This window comes from Acromyrmex echinatior, chromosome 11, assembly GCF_024713525.1.
Source record: "Acromyrmex echinatior isolate Ae372 chromosome 11, ASM2471352v2, whole genome shotgun sequence".
Taxonomy (NCBI): domain Eukaryota; kingdom Metazoa; phylum Arthropoda; class Insecta; order Hymenoptera; family Formicidae; genus Acromyrmex; species Acromyrmex echinatior.
The window spans coordinates 7,645,641-7,665,763 of record NC_141862.1 but is presented as its reverse complement, the minus strand read 5'-3'; the positions used below and the strand labels follow the sequence as shown (position 1 = coordinate 7,665,763).

Sequence of the window (20,123 nt, the reverse complement as noted above, 5' to 3'; positions counted from 1 at the left end):
GTAAATATTTTTGCCTTTATAAGCTTCTGCTATATACAAAGCGTATTACATATATATTACATATATGTATAATTTCAATATTAATTAATTTTATAGAGAGTACTTGGTTAATTATAATGGTGGTAAAATTAATGAAACTATTTTCTACTTATGAAGGAGACGTCTTGTCATTAGCAAGTGATATGGGATTGTATCGCCAGATACATGATGATTATTGCAATTTACGTCATGATGAGGTGGTAATCGATAATGTAATTAAATTACCAAATTTATGAACCAAATTTAACAAAACTTATTGTTATTATAGGATACTAATGAGAACAGTTATTGCGATGATTTGACCGAAGGAAAAATGAGTTTCCTAATTATTCATGCGCTTAGAAACAATCCTGACGATAAGAAAATAATAAGTATCCTTCATCAAACATTATATTTAATATGATATAAGTAAATATTAAAGAATATATTTCGTATTAAATAGACAATAAAAAAATTAATAATTTAAAAATTAATATTAATAATTTAATAAATTAAAAATTAATATTTTGAAAATTTTTATAACAAAATTTTTAGATAATGTTAAAATTCTTAACAATAATTCAAGATATTTTAAAACAACGATCGAAGAATATTGAAGTAAAACGTTACTGTGTTAAAATATTAGAGAGTTACGGCTCATTTAAGTACACAAAAGATGTACTTGATGAATTGGAAAAAAAAATAAGAACCGAAATTGATCGTTTAGGTGGCAATCCGCTCTTGGTACAGCTTCTGGACGACTACAGGAATAAGATGTTGAAAACACGTATCTAAAGATACTTTAATCAAAATGATAAAAAATTCAGAAATACGTATTTTGTTATTAATAAAACATCATACGTAGTATTGTATAATTGATCCATACCGTTGTATAAAATAATCTCTTATTAATAGCTATAATCAACAAAATATAATAAAAATTAATATCGGCATACTGTAATTAATAAATGTAATAAAGATAAATAAATTTTATTAAAAAAAAAATTTTATTTAAAACTTTGATGAAAAAAATTATTTATAAAACGCTATAGCAATAAATCATATCCACCGAAAAAAAATATTCTGCCGATTAGCGGGAAATACCTCTTAGCATTTCTTCTAAGAACAAAATTGTACATAAATCTTACACAAGCGCGTGTATTTTGTGACATGTATTTATCTATATAAATGAGGACATACGCAAAGCGATGCAATACCTGGCATAGCGTTTTTTTCTTCGCAGATTTGTATATCAATAAATTAAAACTGTCTCTCTCTCTCTCTCTCTCTCTCTCTCTCTCTCCCTGTCTCTCTCTCTCTCTCTCTCTCGTAATTTTGAATCTAAAATTGATTAATGAATTACATTTCGACGACGAATGTAATCGATAAGTTTTTAAATTTAAATATTACTAATAATATTACTAATAATTACTAATAATATTATCATAAAAAGTGTAAATAAAATGCCTTAACGGTATCCTCTTCTCCTCTAACAGTATATACAATCATATTTTAATTTAGTAATATGCAATCCCATATCCGTTGAAAACCCTATTTAACAGGGTTGTGCTGTAGATTTTAAGATTGCGTCTACACGGATTATTTACGTGAAATCTACGTGATGTTTGCATAATTTTTTCATGTAAACAATATAGATTATGTGGACTATGTTGTGAAATGCATCGCTAACATGTTTTATACAGTATAAAAGAATTAAAATTAAATTATAAAATAGGCTTTATACCCACAGAGTAGAATTGTTCGAAATACGTTTAGCAATTAAGTTATAAAAATATATTTCGATATCTTTAGAATATTCCTGTGATACATTTTGAATATTTTAGTTATGTGAGCACGCTCATATATTCCCATTTTAAATATAAATTGTATAAGCATTACGTAAGTAAAATTATGTAAGTATTTATTAAATCCATAAATTATATGTACTCAACTTTTTTAGGGAACGTTTATAAATTATCAAAATTCTAAAGATTAAATTGAGAAAGATATTAAAACTTTTATTTTTGCTTTTGTTGCTGCAATATGCACAATGTGCATAATATTTATTGTATCTTTTCAATAAAGTAAAATCCAGTTCATTAAATCCATTATTTATTTTTCGTTGCATGTTCGAGGCAACGAGTTATATTTTAAAATATAGTTTATAAATTTTGAGGTAATAATACAAACGTCGAGCTTTAAAATTTGACTTCTACAAATATTATTATACATGAAGAACTTACGACTTATGACTTCAATATACATTTCAAATTTATTCAATACACCGCTCGATGAAAGCATCTTTTGAACAACAGCTAGTTAACATTTTTCCGTAAAAGCTAAATAGCAAAAATATTGCCTCGGCCGGGAGTCCAACTCGGATCTCTTGCATTCCGTGCAATATTTTTCGCAATAAGTTTATTACAGTTTTTTAAGATTAATTTGAGAAATGGGGGATTATTAATATTTCAGATTGATTGCGTTGAAAGCCTACAATCATATCGGCACGTAATTATTATTTCTGAAATTAATTCATTTATTTGAATATATATATATATATATATATTAGTTCAATATCTCAACACTCAGACCGTAGTGGCGCTCCGAATTTTAAAGTAATGTATATTTTATATTCAAATATATATAACGTTATATATAAAATATGTCCATATATATTTTTTCTGAGTTATTACAAAAAAAAGAAATATATTTTGATAGACGTGAATTTCCGCCGATTTGTGGTGTGTGATGTGCCCTGTGCGCCAAATTGGGTAATTATCTATATATAAGATTGCATAGATCACACCTTTCAAACAACACAAACTCTAAAATTATGATATAAGACGTTTTTAAGTCATCTTTTAGAAGCCAAAAATGTCTTATATACTTCTTGTTATCCGAGCTTACTAATTTGCATTGTCTACATGTAAATATAGAATATCGTAATTTATGCATAAATGCACAATTCTGATATTCAACACTTTTTTTATTCTTGGTGAATTTTTTATTTACTCGCACGTGCATATATTTTGTATGCATGTATGAATAAATAAAGAAAATTTTTATTCATTAAAAAAAGACCAATAATATTGATTATAAATATTGATTATCTGCCAATCAAATTTAGTCATTAAATTTAATTTTTTACCTGTTATTTACATCGTAACGACGAGATAGCCAATACAAGACCATAGATTTAAGCGAGAAGAACATGTGAAACGCATAATGCATAAGAAAATGAAAGTTTTTTATTTCCTTTCTTTCCATACAATAGAGGACGATAATTGATTAGTTGAGTTTTGTTATCGCGTTTCGATTTACTTACGCGTTATGCCTTATACACTATATAAGAGTGTACTCTTGGTTTTAGTATATATTACTTATTCTATTGCTGCTAGTACATCAGAGAAGAAATCTGTAAGAGTTGCTGCAATTTTTTTTTTTAAATATTTTCCTTGCTACACGACGTTCCAGCTCTAATTTTGTAGGTCTTCAACAGTAACTTCTAAAACACTCTCTTATTACAATTATATATAAAAAGAATAGTGTCTATATGAAAGGGTTGGATTCCACACAGTAGCCTCGAGCTTCTTACAGTACGATTCTTTCGACACACAGATAAGTACGCAAATATTTTTTTTCATAAGAACACAGCTAAATTGTAATGTTAAATGTTTTTTTTTCGAATTTGCTCCACATCTACATACGCTACAAATACTAAGAATTATGAATACTTATGTTTATTCAATACAATACAGTCCTAGGCCGGTATTCATAGTCGATTTCAATTCGCTTTTTTGTACTTATTTTTTTATCTTTGTATGATTTTTTTTTTCATCGAATTATTCAATGTTGAAGCAAGGGTCGTTTTTGCTTCAATGTTGAAGAACTGGCTTGTATCTAACGCTGATTGGTTACGCCATTAGGTGTACTTACTGTTAGTTAGAAGAAGACAGCGAGAAAGAACAGATTAAAACGAGGAATTGCACCATATAGATATTCCAGATGCAGGAATACCAAATGATGATTTCAGGTTAATTAGCATCATTCTTTTTATCCCTACTCTAACCATCTCGTTCTCCATTTTTTTCTATTCGCTCACGCATTCTTAATTGGCTCCGCTACTATATATACAACCTCTTTGACGATTAGTCGACAATCAGATTTGATTAAAAGTCAACTCTTGACTTCTGCAGTTAACTTATAGTCGACTTTTTGTCGACTTCGTGTTGTCTGGGATCCCACTTTTTCTCGTACTTCACGCATTGGTATGTAATTCGAATATTACTCAATATTATAAGGCAAAAAATTAAATACTGTTACCAATTTATTTATCATTTGGTTTAAATTTATCAAAATTATAGTTTCCTACGTATCACAATAATTTAGAGTGCAATATGTCAGACATGAAAAAGGATGTACCTTTCTACTATTCGTCAAGCGGTAATACGAAGGAGGACAAGGTCAGTTCTATAACGACTTCTCTTTTATTTTTTCACATCTCTTTTATTTCATAATTCAATTTTACTAACTTTTCGTTTTCATTACTTGTTTTAATTGATTTCTGTTGTATAGATACTTTTAGAACCGATCGAATACAGTCGGCAATGCAATGATATACATCCATATAGAAAAATACCGTGGATTTTTAACTACTGGTTTAAAGTATCACCCGATAAATTGCAATTGATTGACGAAGTAATCCAAATGGCCTATGCTACATGCGTCGTGTAAGTTATTTTTTGTAGTAAAACATAATTGAAACTTAAATACATGACTGAAACTTATATATTTTTTTCTAAAATCATATGCGCGCGATAAGAAATAAGATATAATGTTTCTAAAGAAAAATTACATTTTCTTCTACAATGTATATATTAGGAAAATTTTTCTCTTTTTGTATCTAATATACCGTTCTCTCGCAAGGAAAGTGACAAGAGTCATTTTAATTCAATACAAAATTTCAGTTCAATATAAAATTATTCAGATAAGTGAGAGGGGGAGGGGGGCGATAAAAAGAACATTGAGTATTTTATAAAATTTATTATTTAGTACGCGTTGGAAGAATTATATATAAGTTAACTTATTAGAACTAATCACAAATTTGTTCAAAATTTTCTAGAAGTAATGTGGATAATAATTTTGATACAGTGTTATATGTTACCTTTCATGTTATTTTTAATATTTTCCCTTGTATTATTTTTCTTTAGGAAGTATTTAACATATATCAGTTTTCCTGAAAGTGCATTTAGAATATGATTTTCGCGTAGTACAAACTTTAAAAAATTTATGTCATTCTTCTTGCGGGGATATAACATGTTTTAACAATGATTTATATAAAAAATTTAAAAAATTTTTTGGATAAGTCTTGATCTTCCACTTCAATTATTATTTTGCTGCTATAATCTGTTATATTTCTGGCTTCACCTTTTTTTATTATACTTATTTTTTACATAAATGATACAAAAAAAAGATAATACAGCCTCTCTACTGACTGAAAAGGTTAATTTTAATATATTTTTTTAAATTTATAAAGTTTTTGTTTCTTGATAGGTTCGATGATATTCAAGATGAGGCCATTATGCGAAATGGTTTTCCTGTAACCAATTCTGTTTATGGACTTCACTACTCAATAAATGCTGCAAATTATTTGCAATTTATTGCTTGTGAAAAATTTTTTAATTTACACCCCATGGTAATAAGTAGTTGCATTTTGTCTGTGTAAAACTTTGAAAAATTGAATGCGTTTTATTCTCTTGATATTTTATAACAGTAATCAAAATAGACAGTTTTATCAAAATTCCTTTTTAGATATCTCTGCATGCATAGAAAAGATACAAATTCATTGAATTGATTCCAGTCTTTATTCGTTTCTTATCTATTGAATATGATTAAAACTTAATCCTGAATGTCAAGTCTATTTTAATGTTGTTAATGCTTTTTTTGTATAAATCATAAAATAAATTATTAAAATATAAATCTCATTATAAAATTGCACTTTTTACCATGCCGACTGATAATGCTTCTTTATAATTTTGATTATATTTTTATTATATATTTTTTATTTTAATTACATATTTTTATATCTTAATAGGCAGTTAAAATTGTTATTGAACAATTTATGGAATACTACAAAGGTCAAGGAATGGATTTATATTGGAAGGAAAAATTCATCTGTCCGAAAGAAGAAGATTACAATATTTTAGCAGTAAGAAGTAAATATTTTTGCCTTTATAAACTTCTACTGTATACAAAACGTATTACATATATATGTACAATTTCAATATTAATTAATTTTATAGAGAGTGGTTGGTTAAATATAATGGTGGTAAAATTAATGAAACTATTTTCTACTTATGAAGAAGATGTCTTGTCATTAGCAAGTACTTTTGGATTGTATCGCCAGATACATGATGATTATTGCAATTTACGTCATGATGAGGTAATAATTGATAATTTAACTAAATTACTTGAACCAAATTTAACAAAACTTATTGTTATTATAGGATACTAACGAGAACAGTTATTGCGATGATTTGACCGAAGGAAAAATGAGTTTCCTAGTTATTCATGCGCTTAGAAAGAATCCTGACGATAAGAAAATAATAAGTATCCTTTATCAAACATTATATTTAATGTGAAATAAGTAGATACTAAGGAATATATTTCGTATTGAGCAGATAAAATAAAAAAAGACAATAAAAAAATTAAATGATAAGCTTATCATATTTTAAAAATTTTTATAACAAAATTTTTAGATAATGTTAAAATTCTTAACAATAATTCAAGATATTTTAAAACAACGATCGAAGAATATTGAAATAAAACGTTACTGCGTTAAAATATTAGAAAGTTACGGCTCATTTAAGTACGCAAAAGATGTACTTGATGAATTAGAAGAAAAGATGAGAACCGAAATTGACCGTTTAGGTGGCAATCCGCCTTTTGTAAAGCTTCTGGACGACTTCAGGAACAAGATGTTGAAAACACATATCTAAAGATTCTTTAATCAAATGATAAAATTCATAAATATGTATTTTGTTATTAATAAAACATCAGACGCAGCATTGTATAATTTGTCCATACGTATATTATAAAACGTTATATAAAATAATCTCTTATTAATAGCTATAAACAACAAGATGTAATAAAAATTAATATCTGTATACAAATAAAGATAAATAAAGTTTATTTAAACTTTGCTGAAAAAATTATTTTTATTATGCTATAGCAATAAATCATATGCACCCATAAAAATATTCTACCGTTAAGCGGGAAATATCTCTTAGCATTTCTTTTAAGTAAAAACGTTTACATGAATCTCACACAATCGCTATTTTTCCTAAAGAATAAATTTTTATTCATATGCACATAAAAATTTTGCATACAAATAATGTTCTTTGTTCTTATTTTTTATCATTAAGTTGTTATCATTCAAATCTGGATTATTCTACTATTATATGCTGCAAATTTCTCTTTTATCCACTGTCTTTTTATTATTCGTACTTTAATGACAATATATAGCTTGTCATTGTAAATTAAATAGATTGGCAGCAGTGCTACTGAAGTATTATAAAAAAAAGTATTCCGTGACGGAATATTTTAAATTTCAGATTGTATATATTTTTCTCATTATATAAGATTATAATATTATACATATTTATACATATTATACATATTATACATATAATATTACACTTATATATATTATATATATATATGTATATATATATATATATAATATTTATAATATTATATCTTTTCTCTGATATAATTAATTTTTGGCTCTATTATTGAAATAAACAATTTGAAAAATTGCTCAACGCTGAAATCGCATTTAGAGTTTCTACTTTTTAAAATATATCATAACAAAATAATTGGCTAAATCTGGTGTAAATCTGAAATATTTATTTTTTGTTAAGATACAATAAATTTATAAATTGTCTGTAATTAATTTTCTCTTTATACTTTAACTTTTTTGTCAATGCATAGTTTTCATCTTTTCATTACCTTGTGTTACGAAATTCCTATTAAAAATATAAAAAAAGCAATAAAATATAGAAGTTAGTATTCATAGTTGGTTTTTATTTTAAAATCGTCTTAAGTGTTTTAAGATGCTAATACAGTTCTGTGATGTGGTGACTTGTTTATGACATTTTAAGATTAATTTTTAAAAGAATCTTATACAAGGTGCGTCCCAAAATTTTCCCAACTTTTGAAATAAAACAACAACGGTTTACTTTTTTTTTCAAATTCAAATTGTTTATTCAAAGTAGTCCCCGTCGGACTCAATACAACGTTTGGCACGATCTAAAAGCATTTCAAATGAGTGTTTTATGTCGTTCAAAGGCACGTCCTTCAGAACAGTGGTACAAGCCCTTTGGATGTCTTCTACGTCCACATACCGCTTTCCTTTCATGGACAAATGCATTTTGCCGAATAGGTAGAAGTCACAAGGTGCCATATCAGGCGAATACGGGGAATGGTTGATTGTTAAAATGTGATTTTTAGTCAAAAAATCAGTGACAAGTGTCGAACGGTGAGATGGCGCATTATCATGTAACAAGCGCCAACTTCCTCCTTCGCGATATTCTGGCCGAATACGACGAATGCGGTGCACCAAACGCTTCAAAACGCTTACATAGAATACAGCATTAACTGTTTGGCCTGCTGGAACGAATTCTTTGTGCACAATACCCTTGGAATCATAAAAACTTCGATGGAATTTTCGTTAATTGTCGATTTTGGGCGACCTGTATGTGCGTCGTCATTTATGTCCTCACGACCGTTCTTGAATCGCGTATACCACTCATAAACACTGGCACGGGCTACACAATTATCACCATAAACTTGTTTCATCAAATTATGGATTTCGGTAAATGTTTTACCAAGTTTAAAACAAAACTTAATATTGGCTCTTTGTTCGAAGTTCATTCTCGTACCGATGTATACAACATACTGACACTTGAGACGCCATAACTTCGTTTCCACTGAACCAAATGTCATGAAATTTTTACTGGAAGTCAGCTAGGGATGTACCTTTCAAACGCGCAATCGAACACACGGATGGCGCCACCCGACCTATCCCTATTGAAAAAGTTTGGAAAATTTTGGGACGCACCTTGTACATATAAGAATTTTTTTATATAAAAATCAACAACAAATACCGATTAAAATCTGTTCTGTTATTAGAAAAGTATAGGATTTTTAAAATGTCATACCTATAACTAGTTAAGCACACTATTCGTTTTTGTTTCTTTTTATCGTAATTTCTTATGGTAGTATTAAATACATATATATAATAAAATTTGCAAAATCCCTGTTTTTTGATGTAAACAACAAAATTTTATTTCTCATCATGACTTTTCTATTGAAATAAATTCTACGTAGAACATTTTTAAAAAGTATTTATTAGCAATTGTATATATGAATATTGACAGTTTAATATAGCATATCGAATGATTTTATAATGAAATACAGCTGTTTTGTACGTCATGCAGTTATATATTATATAATATCTATTGTTTCCTAAAAGACATAACGTATAGAAAATTATATGTAACTAACAAGTTTCTATCTAAGAAAAATATTCACTCCTCCACATTCATTCTTTCACGCAAAGCGATGCGACCTCGCATAGTTTTTTTCTTTCGCAAATTTGTAAATCAATAAATTAAAATTCCTATCTCTCCCCCCCCCTCTCTCTCTCTCTCTCTCTTATCTCTCTCTGAATTTCCCATGATGATTTCTTTGAAATCTCCCCCCTCAATTTATAATTTTAGAAGGCATTATTTCGGCCTCGCGCACTTCTCGCGTTCATGTTTGCCGTAAGCTGAATCGGGTGCTCAATTGATCTCTCTTATGATACATGACGATATCAAGTCGAAATCCATCAAGGACTAAGACAATGTGGCGATTTGACACATCCTCTGTTCAGGCTCGCTATCCTCATCGGATTCACTAGCCCAGGAGGATCGTCGTTCGTGTCATATCTCGCCGTCGCTGTCCCCGGGACAGCGTCCTGGTCCTGACACGCCGTCATCAAGAACCTCCGTCACCTCGTAAAACAGACAATGATGGATAGAGGATAATCGAAAAAAGTGTGTGTGTGTGCTTTTGTATGTGTGAGTATATTATATCAATATTTCATGAAAAAGAGAACCAAGAGGAAATTAATTCGCAAGCTTCTTACAGGATTTTTCGATTGTCGATCTTGGGAACACTCACCAGAACTTCCTCGAAACGATCGTAATTCTCCTGTCTGGAATTCAAGAGGCTCTCACCTACCGAGTCGGTACCAATGTTCGATTGACAAGGATCTCGTCGTTCTAGCGCGCTCGATGCAATATGCAGTAAGGACAGTATCGCCAACAGACCGGCTGCAAACACATTTTATCTGTCAGAGGTTCTACGGAAATAAACTCTGTCGTACTTACCCGCAACGTAGGATAGCCAAAGTTTATTGGGTCGCCACGCTAAGATGCAGGACAACGGTAGATAAAACAACGCTCTTCGCCAGCCCCGCGTAGCCGCTAGGATGCTAAACCAGCAACGCGAACAAAGAGAATCCTCGTTTCTGCGAAAAATAAACCTACGTCAAAACGTATACCGTCTTTTTTCATAAAAAGAGGAGGATTTCTAAGTTTGCAAGATTAAAAGGATTATTTTCTATAACGTTTTAAAGAATATATGCAAATTGAATAATTTGATATCTAAAATTTTTTATTTCTAAATTAAATTAAATGGTAAATAAGCTTTTTAAACAAATCAAAATTATTTCTAAATTAATTAAAATCGGACTCTCAATCTTTAAAATAATAAATAACAGTAAAATTAATGAGAGTCAGCGCGGAAGTGGGTGAATACAAATATTAATTCACATAAATTAATCTATTATAATACATAATGTCAATTACGAATTCTTGTTGAACGTTTCAATTCTCTTTGGAGTCCTCTTCAACAAAGTTACAAGTATTCTCAGAAAGTTGAAACGTTCAACAAGAATTTGTAATAAAGTTAACATCATGTAATATAATGGACTAATTTATATGAATTAATATTTGTGCTCACCCACTTCTGCGCTGACTCTCATTAATTTTATTTTAATTTTACTGTTATTTATTATTCAAAATTATTTCATTATTGTGAAATTTTATTTTAATTGGATCTAATTGCATGCTGAAAATCAAATCAATTTGAGAGATTAAACAAGATGTTTTTCGGATATTCAATACACTCATAAGTGTATTTGCAAATGTTTATAAAAGTTACACAGTTATTACAATATTTATATGCTATCTGATGTTCGTAAAACTAGAAGATTTGCCCAATTTGCTTTCAATAAACAGAACTCTTGAAAACGACATTTTTCGCTGAATTCGCAAGCAATCAACGTTTCTATTCCTGATTACGGCTCCGTCATTTCCCACTTAAGTCTCCGTCTTAAAACGGAGTAGTAAGACGACTTTTCTATCGATACAACTTTCAGCGTCGAATACTCTCGTTGAGTACACTTTTTATGAGATTAACAAGTTTAATCCCATGTACACAAAAGAAATCTCGCGTTAAAATAAAACCTCAATTTGTATGGTATTCTACAAAAATGCAACAATCAGCTTTACGTTATAATCTTTGTATATTTTCTTGGCTCATGTAATACATGAATGAAAATATTTGTCTAATTGAAATATGTTACGCTAACGCTCGCGGTGGCAATTGCGTTCGCAGCGTAATTTAGCGGAAATCGTATCTGCGGTAACTGTATCGAGAAGAAAATTGCCGGGAAGCGATTTGCCCGGGTCCGAGATTATCGGCAAAATTTCCGCGGAGATATAATTATCGCGCGCGTTCCGGAGCTATTATTAATTTACGAAATTAGCCATCGTGATAGATTTAAAACTCGTCAGCTTGCAATAAAAAAAGAAAATCGATTTTGCGCAGCATGCGAATCTTAATGCGAGAACAAATCTTCCTGGTATCTTTAAAAAGAATCGAGAGAAAATCGACAAGATCAATTGAGAGAAACATTCATCTTTCTCAGTATTCCTTTAACAATTAACTGTAATATTTTTAATTGGATTATCCGCATTGAAAGAGACAGAAAAAGAAAAAGTGATCTGACGGGCTTTCATCCCTGCGTGGTGAACAGATATAAAAGAAGATGTTCGTTGGAAATCCGTTTTTCTACGAGAAGCGACGTTATCTCTTCCCTTAGCCGTTCGATCATCTCCACGTAGATCCGAGTGATCGATCGCTCCGACCAGCAGTTTTAATGGCACCGTCGTGGAGGACATAAACTTTCGCAGCAGCGTCGATTCCGGATGGATCGCTAAGTTAAGTTACTCGATAAAACCGTAGACCTCACAGAACTTCTTTTACTTCCTCCCACTAACTTGCGAAGAATGTTGGCGACGTCGTCGTTCCATTGGCCACCATATCGCACTGGTCGATATGAGCTTAGATGACAAAAACTATAAGCTCGTCATCCGCGCGACAATTAAGGTCACGTTTACCGAAAGACTTAACAAAATTTATTAATATGTTAATTACCAATAAATATATGCAAAAAGAACGGTATTCCCAAAGTATTTAAAAATTTTGCTAAAACAGATTTGAAAACATAATTTCGTAAAAAGAATTATGTAGGACGCTGATCAAGTTGATTGTTAGAATATTAATGAAAACTTTTTAGTAATTGCTCATTATGATTGAGCATCCTACATTGTTAAATATAGAAGGAACCTAATTTCTTTTATTTTTTACTTCCATGTATGTCGAAATAAATCCATTTCTGTGGTTAGTTTCAAAACAATTTATATATATATACAACATTCATATATATTAATAATAATAATATATATATATATATATATATATATATATATATATACTAAATAATAAACTAAGTTCAAGTCAAATTCAATATATTTTCTTGAATGGTTTAACTCTATTATTTTAGTTAAATCAATAACATATTAAGTGGCGACCTATAGAAATGATTAAAAATAACTCAAGTTGGATATAATTTGACATGATACATATACAATATAATAATTTTGATAACCCAACAATATTATTTTCAGATCTGTATGTAGTTAAATTCTTACTTCAACAAAATTATTCTTTGCGTTTATAAAACACACAAAAAATATACAGTACAACTTAAGAAATCTCGATAAACTAATTGTTGAGAAAACGTGTGGCACGCACACCAGTTTGTTAATCGATCACATCTCCGCAATTAAGTTCGAAGACGCGAGAAAGTTTCTGTCTTCATCTTCTAGCTTGTATGACGCATTTATCTGATTTAAAGATGACTACCGGCTGCGCTTCACCACCATCCCTTCGGATCGTTATCTATGTAGTTATCTGGTAGTCCACCGGAACTTGCCTCGCTGCTTTTCTTGTCGGAAAATGCGAGGAAAACTGGGGCGAACTTCCGACCTGCTTGGTAATTGCTGGGCTGACTTTGCCGCTTCTTTTCCGTGTTATCCTGTTCGGACCTCGAACGGCAATTCCCTGGGGCCTTCTCAACCTCGTTGTTCGCTGGGCTTATCACTCCCCCGATATACATGCACGGACCAATTTCGGACAATTTGCAAAGTCACAGCATACTCGCGTTACGTTTATATATTCATTACGCGCCGAGAAGCTTATTAAAATCTAATCGCTTAACTTATATATATTTTTAAATACGTAATTATTTTATACTAGTCAATAAATAAATTTGTGTATTGATCAAGTATAGATAAATAGGATTTTAGAATATACTTTATTCCAAATGTTAAAAATTACTGAAATTAAATTCGTTTATAAACGTACCTGACGCAGAGCTGCACGAATAGCGTGATGGCCCAAGTCACCTCAAGGAAGAAGATTACACCCGACGCTGCCCTACAATCGAAAACACACGAGAATTAACAAGGAGACCAAATATGATATAAAACTTCACATGCCGTCGGTGAAACGTATGCTGTGGGCTTGCTTTACCCAGACAACTTGCGTGTTTAAAAGACGTCATAAAGTCATCCTCCCAAGAAACACATTCCAAGAAACACAACAGAAAATCAACAGAAAATCGAAATAACTTCATTTTGATTTAAACATTTTCTGGCGAGAAATCGATGTCGACAATATAGTCTCTTTGTTGCTACTGAATGATAAAAAAATCACTAGTCTCACAAGTTCAGTGAAAGTTTTCTGAAAGTGTGCAACGGTATCACTTTCCGCTATCCATCATATATGCCTATTGAGTTGGATTATACCAAAATTTACTAGTTTTGTGAACATTTTTTTAATGGCCCCGTCAAATCTTGTAATAAAAAATTTTGTAAAGTCATATAATAAGTTATATTGACTTTTAATTATATGTCATTTTAACTAAAATAAAATGTATTCCTTGGGATAAAGACATTTGGGAGATGTCTAAAAGACATTTAAAAGACATCATAAAGAGATCTTTTAGACAACGCATGTTATTTACGAATTACGATATATCGGATGCGATTAAGAAAAGAGCAGCATCAAGTTTACAATGTCTACACCATGTGCAGCTGTTTCTCGTAACAGTAAATAAAAGAACAATTCCGAAAAGTATTTTATTCCAATGTTTATATCAATCTGTATCGCGGGAACGTGATTCGACTTTGTCGCAATAGCTCTCAATAGTGATAAGGGCGACTTGTTCCCAAAAAATCGGGTACTTTCTCTCGCATAGCCGCGCGTGATCAATGATTAAAAGCGTGCCGACATAGAACCGCGTAAAAAATGTAAGACATCTCTCTCAATTTCTACTCTGCGAGATTCTCCGTGGCGCCGCGCGGTTGGATAATGCCTGAGAAAAATTGCAACGGACTGGGATATTTTTATTTTTTTTTTGCCGGTCTCGCTTTGTTGTTCATTGCATGCGCCTCGGTGAAACGTGGCTACGCGAGGGAATGTCTAATCAAACGCTATCGCTCTCTTGTGCATCGCAATTGCATCCAATATAATTTTTGCAGTTAAAACCCATATTAAAAAAAAATACTAAATCTTAATGTACATTTCTTTGAATAGTACCAACTAAAACATTTACTTTCAGAAAATTACATGAATTACATCCGGAATCTAAAATTATTATTCAAGATAAAAAAATAATAGTTAAATCAAATTAACGGTTTTTATATCGAATAAAAATGTATTTATATTGTATTTAAATATTTACTTGGAAACTATTCAAATAAATCTTTTTTTAATTTAGTAGGTTTTTTTCAGTGCAATGTGTTGCAAACGTGGCATTAATGTGGTCAATAAATCAAGACGTGACTATTTAATTGAATCGATTTTAGACGACCTGCTATAAAGAATTGGGGACGACATTTTTATTTATAATTTTATTGATCGTGCACTGTGCAAAATATTTTTCTTCTTAAAATCATTTCACTTTATATTGTGGAAACCATAAAACTGCGGAGTTGTGTGGCTAGAATATTCTAGTTCTAAAAGTAAGTAATGAGAACCTTTAAAGTGCGAGCGAAGAAGAACGCTGAATCCTATTAAAAAAAAAGTTGTAAGGTAAAAAAGTTGATATTCTAATATATGTATGAGCCAATATATGTATCATTTGTGATCTGTCAACTTTTCCATTTTCTCCATAGCCGAATAAATATTATATTTACGTCTTATAGGTAATCTTGCTTCGACATCGCACTTCCGTTACCAATAATCAAATCAGCCTCAAATTAGATCTCTCGGGAACGAATCGAAAGTAGATTATCCGACGAGCAAAGATGATCGGAAAGATTTTCAAGCGTCGTTCATCGTGCGTTGTTAATTACGTGCTAGCGTCCAATGAAATGGATTTTATCCAGGAATCGTAGGTAAAGCATCGCGGTTGAAATTACGCAAAGCATAATAATCCACGAGTAATGAGGAGTAACGTTGCGTATAAATTAGACTCTCGTGTTCAGCCTCTCACGTTTAGTTAAAACCAGAATATTACTTTATTGTGTCCAATCAATAATTTCCATATACCTACGTAAATATTTTCTTGTTTGCACAGCAAAAAAACTCGAGGAAATAACTCGCTCGTAATAAGTTTTGCGGTGGAATTTCAAAAGTTTCAATTATTCTCGTCACAGATTGTCTAAAGCTGCCGGATATCCCTTCATTCACAGACTTTCCGTGAAAACTTCGCGAAACGTCAGCAGTCGCAACTCAGTATTTTTCAACGTCGAACATAGTTCTGGGTCAGATAAACGATTGTTCTGTACGGAAAGGAAGAATTCGTTAATAGTAGACGCTTTAGCAATTTCAAAATACAGTCGCGTCGCGACAACAGTCGAACAAATGACGACAAATCCGCTGTCTTCAGCAAAGCAGACAGATATTAATCATTCCGGCGAGAAAACGGTGAATTAAGAGGAACAGACGGGAAAAATCTCTGCCCATAAAATCGGACGTTGCCCCGTTTAAATGAAAGAAGCCTCGGCTTCGAGAGTTCCAACGACATATATAACTAGTACTAGACCAAACATTTCTTCCACCTCTCTGGCGTAAAATAATAATAATATATTTTCAAATAACCACAGCCATTGAAAAAAAAGAGAGAAGTACACATAATGTGCATAATAATTTGCGGGATTCAAAAGTTTCAATTATTCTCGTCGCGGATTGTCTATAACTGCTGAATGACAACTTAAAAATGTGATGTTCAATTTTATTACCACGAATGAATAAAGTAAAGATTATTTATATTCAATCATTAAAAGCAAACTTCTTTCTTAACTTCATAATTTTATTCATCAAATAGCATTTATGTTATTCTTAAAGTTTTTCAAAGAAATTATAATACTTTCTACAAAAGTAATATATTTTGAATTGTATCGGTTTTATAAACAAAAAGGAAATGAGTCTTTTATAGAGAACATATAGAATTAACAGAAGTGATCAAAGAAATTGTTGTTGAATTTTGAACTTTGTTATTTTAACTGATCAAGGTAAAAAAAAATATATATATAAAAATATGTGATATTTCGAATTACATTATTTTTATTATTTATCCCGGATTTGTTATAATTTTGTAGGATATCAATATCATCCAACTTTGGAAAGATTGCTTCTTAAAAGTTAAGTAAAACGAAAATAAACAAAAATGACATTTGATCATCTTTCTAAGAACATATTTTCACTGATGTCATTTGATTAGTCAATAATTTTTTGTTTTGTGAAAAATAGCTTTTTCCCTTTTCTGACAAATTTAATTTTTTAATACCGGAAATTAAATGCCTATAACAGTCGAAGCTGGATCTTTAATGCTTAAATAATTCAATGTGATAGTATATATAGTATATATGAATTATTTAAGCATTAAAGATCCATCTTCGGCCATTACAGGCATTTAATTGATTGTGTTCTCACATATGAGGTCAGAAATAAAGATTCTTAATATTGTTTAATTTTTTAAGTTATTCTTGAAGTAACAATATAAATGCTTGGTCTAGAAATATATATATATATATATGTCGTTAGGAAGTTCAATCATCGCGAGATGATCTTGCTCGCCTCCTCTCGATTCACTTCTGTCCCGCGGACAGCCAACGGTCTCTCCGGTCTCTCCTTTACGCGAATGTCGACACGAGGATCACTGCAGATCAGAGGGCTGATAATGCGTGAATTGAATTACGGTATACGCATGTTGAATTATCCTCACGTAACGTAAAGCCCCATGACGTGTCGATGGTACGCCACATCCGCGCCGACGCCGCACACAACTGCAACAGAAAGAGGATCAAAAAGATTTGCAACCCTGCCTGTCTGATGAATCTCCCATCTCGGCCCGGCACTATCGATATCCCAGGCATCGACCCTTTCGATCGGTATATTATATTTTTTGCGCCAGACGAGACCGAGTAATTTATAACCGGTACTGCAACACGCATGCGAATCGTGCAAGATTCCTGCACAATAAATGATCAAATCTCACAAATATGACGAATATTATTTTTGGAATAGCAAAATCGCGTTGCATTTCCTCCATCACTTCAAATAACTCCATCACTTACAATAAAATCTCCCTAAATTTAAGATAAGATTATCTAATATTAAATAAAGTATTTTTAAAAATCATAATGTGAATATACAACGAATAGGAAACAAAAGCCCTAAATGGTTAAGTTGGATCTTTAGTGCGTAAATAATTCAATGTTGAATTTATAGACTCGTATCAAACCCTAAAAATTGCACGCCGAATTTAATTTCCAGTTTTAAAATGCAATTTTAACAAAGTAAAGTAGTAATATTACAAATTAAAAATTGACAAACAATTTAATAATAGGCATTTTAGAAAGATCTAATAATCTAATGCCAATCTTAAAATCTAAGATTCTCTATATTTAATTCTCTATTTAGTTTTATAGCTTATCAAACTTCTAATATTCTTTTCTCTCTTTCGTAACTTCGCGTCGTCCATTTGCGTTGTCCTTTCCATGCTTCGAATTTTCCCTCGCTCGTGCATGCTGACGCATTAATTACAAACTGGATACCCGCTTGTGTATTCCAAACGCGTGGATGCACATGCATTTCGGGATTTTTCAATAATATGACGTTGCGATAACGAGGCGAAACGCTCGTAACTTCAAAATGGACAAAAGTGACCAAGAGATAATTCTAGAATATCCCCGATATTCGATGTACATTACGCGCGTAACATTCTATTCAAACAGAGAGACAGAAAGAGAGAGAGAGAGAGAGAGAGAGAGAGAGAGAGAGAGAGAAAGAATCGTTTCCAGAGAGAAAAAAATATATTTTTTTATATATGCAACCTGGGAATATCAAAGATATAAACATATCTGAGAGAATACGAATCGCCCGTGGCAAAGATATCAAGAGATCCCATATTAATCTCCGCATCTCATGGCAATATAAAATTATTCTATTGTATACGCCGGGGAGAGTGTACACGTTGTGCAAGTATCGCGTACACAATAGATCGGCTATATTGCAGCCTGACAGGAAATCAATACACAGCAGGTTCAACGTCGAATAGGATTTTTTTCTCACGGGGGAGCGACGGATCGACTTGAACTTCTACGGGAGAAGGAGACACGGGACAAAGCCGATCATCTCGAATTGATGTAATTGCCCCCCCGGATAAATCACGTGTTGTATGTGTCAGGAGAAATATATCGAATGATCGCTCGTAGGAGAAATTCATTCTTGTTATGATATATGAAACTAATTGCGAGACGTGTTACTTTGAAGTCATGATGACGAAAAGGAAAATTAATTATCGATTCTATAAAAAAATCTATCTATAAAGAAGCTGTCTTTTAAATTTAACGCCAACTTAACGAAAATGTGTCATAAATATAGCTAAATAAAAAAATTAATTATCCCTGAGAAATTGATTTCTTATTTTAACAAATTTAATAGAAGTCTATGATAGGAATAGTTAAATAAAAATAAATTAAATTCCTTACATATTTTAGAATAAATTTAATCGAAACCTGAGAAATAGTTAATAAAAGAATTCAATTACGGAGCTAATATAAACTCCAAGAAAGATAATTTCTTATTTTGACATACATTTAATCGAAGTCTGTGATAAGAATAACTAAATAAAAAAAAAAATAATTATCCCTAACAAAACTGACTTCTTAATTCGATATCGATTTATTGAGAGCGTGATAAGAGTCGCTAAATCACTCGATGTTATCACTATTGAAGTCAACAATGATGATGAGCGTATCTGTAAGTACTCTAATCTGTCCGAAAATTGTGCTCTCCATCAATCCACTGCTATGACAAGCCAACGAGAAGCGACTTGTCGCCCTCGATGCAACTTTTTTCCAAAATCCAACTCTCGAAATCAGTGATGCGCAACCTTTTTAAAGGATCATTTTTAGAGAACCATTTTTAGAAATAAGTAAAATCTTTTGGGCTGTATAATATTTATTTTGTTTATCTATATAAAATATTTTATGTTTTCGGCTATAAATTGACAAATCGCAAAGAATTCATAGATGGCGAGTCACAGGTTGCGCATCACTGCTTGAGATCATCAATTTCCCGCACGATTAATTGTGCAAAAGGCTGAAATCGCGGAAAACCCATTAATTGAGTTGAAA

General features: G+C 31.2%; 3 protein-coding genes across 6 annotated transcripts in view; 2 read left to right on the top strand and 1 right to left on the bottom strand.

The window, feature by feature from the left end:
• The first annotated feature begins 105 nt into the window (after nucleotides 1–105).
• LOC147908113 (terpene synthase-like) lies at nucleotides 106–967 on the top strand. The gene is made up of 3 exons (XM_087411049.1): nucleotides 106–236; nucleotides 308–410; nucleotides 605–967. Exons 1-3 carry the CDS (start codon nucleotides 117–119, stop codon nucleotides 811–813), a joined length of 432 nt encoding a protein of 143 aa, XP_087267175.1. The 5' UTR covers nucleotides 106–116; the 3' UTR covers nucleotides 814–967.
• Nucleotides 968–3,028: 2,061 nt separating this feature from the next.
• LOC105145809 (terpene synthase) lies at nucleotides 3,029–7,229 on the top strand. Of its 3 annotated transcripts, XM_087411048.1 has the most exons (8): nucleotides 3,034–4,286; nucleotides 4,383–4,481; nucleotides 4,594–4,748; nucleotides 5,572–5,713; nucleotides 6,113–6,233; nucleotides 6,321–6,460; nucleotides 6,525–6,627; nucleotides 6,808–7,229. In XM_087411048.1, the coding sequence occupies exons 2-8, from the start codon at nucleotides 4,416–4,418 to the stop codon at nucleotides 7,014–7,016; spliced, it is 936 nt and encodes a 311-aa protein (XP_087267174.1). In that variant the 5' UTR covers nucleotides 3,034–4,286; nucleotides 4,383–4,415; the 3' UTR covers nucleotides 7,017–7,229. The 3 variants fall into 3 exon arrangements, with proteins under 3 accessions (XP_087267173.1, XP_087267172.1, XP_087267174.1); XM_087411046.1 differs by having other exon boundaries at nucleotides 3,030–4,286; nucleotides 6,113–6,460; XM_087411047.1 differs by having other exon boundaries at nucleotides 3,029–4,481; nucleotides 6,113–6,460.
• Nucleotides 7,230–8,277: 1,048 nt separating this feature from the next.
• The window catches only part of LOC105145810 (uncharacterized), a 28,207-nt gene continuing 16,361 nt past the window's right edge, over nucleotides 8,278–20,123 (bottom strand). For both annotated transcript variants that reach the window (XM_011055630.2, XM_011055631.2), the window contains exons 3-7: nucleotides 17,708–17,768; nucleotides 13,840–13,911; nucleotides 10,455–10,594; nucleotides 10,246–10,397; nucleotides 8,278–10,076 (exon numbers count right to left, since the gene is read on the bottom strand). In XM_011055630.2, the coding sequence (XP_011053932.1) occupies nucleotides 10,005–10,076; nucleotides 10,246–10,397; nucleotides 10,455–10,594; nucleotides 13,840–13,911; nucleotides 17,708–17,768 (497 nt within the window). In that variant the 3' untranslated portion in view covers nucleotides 8,278–10,004. The remainder of the gene's footprint in view (nucleotides 10,077–10,245; nucleotides 10,398–10,454; nucleotides 10,595–13,839; nucleotides 13,912–17,707; nucleotides 17,769–20,123) is intronic.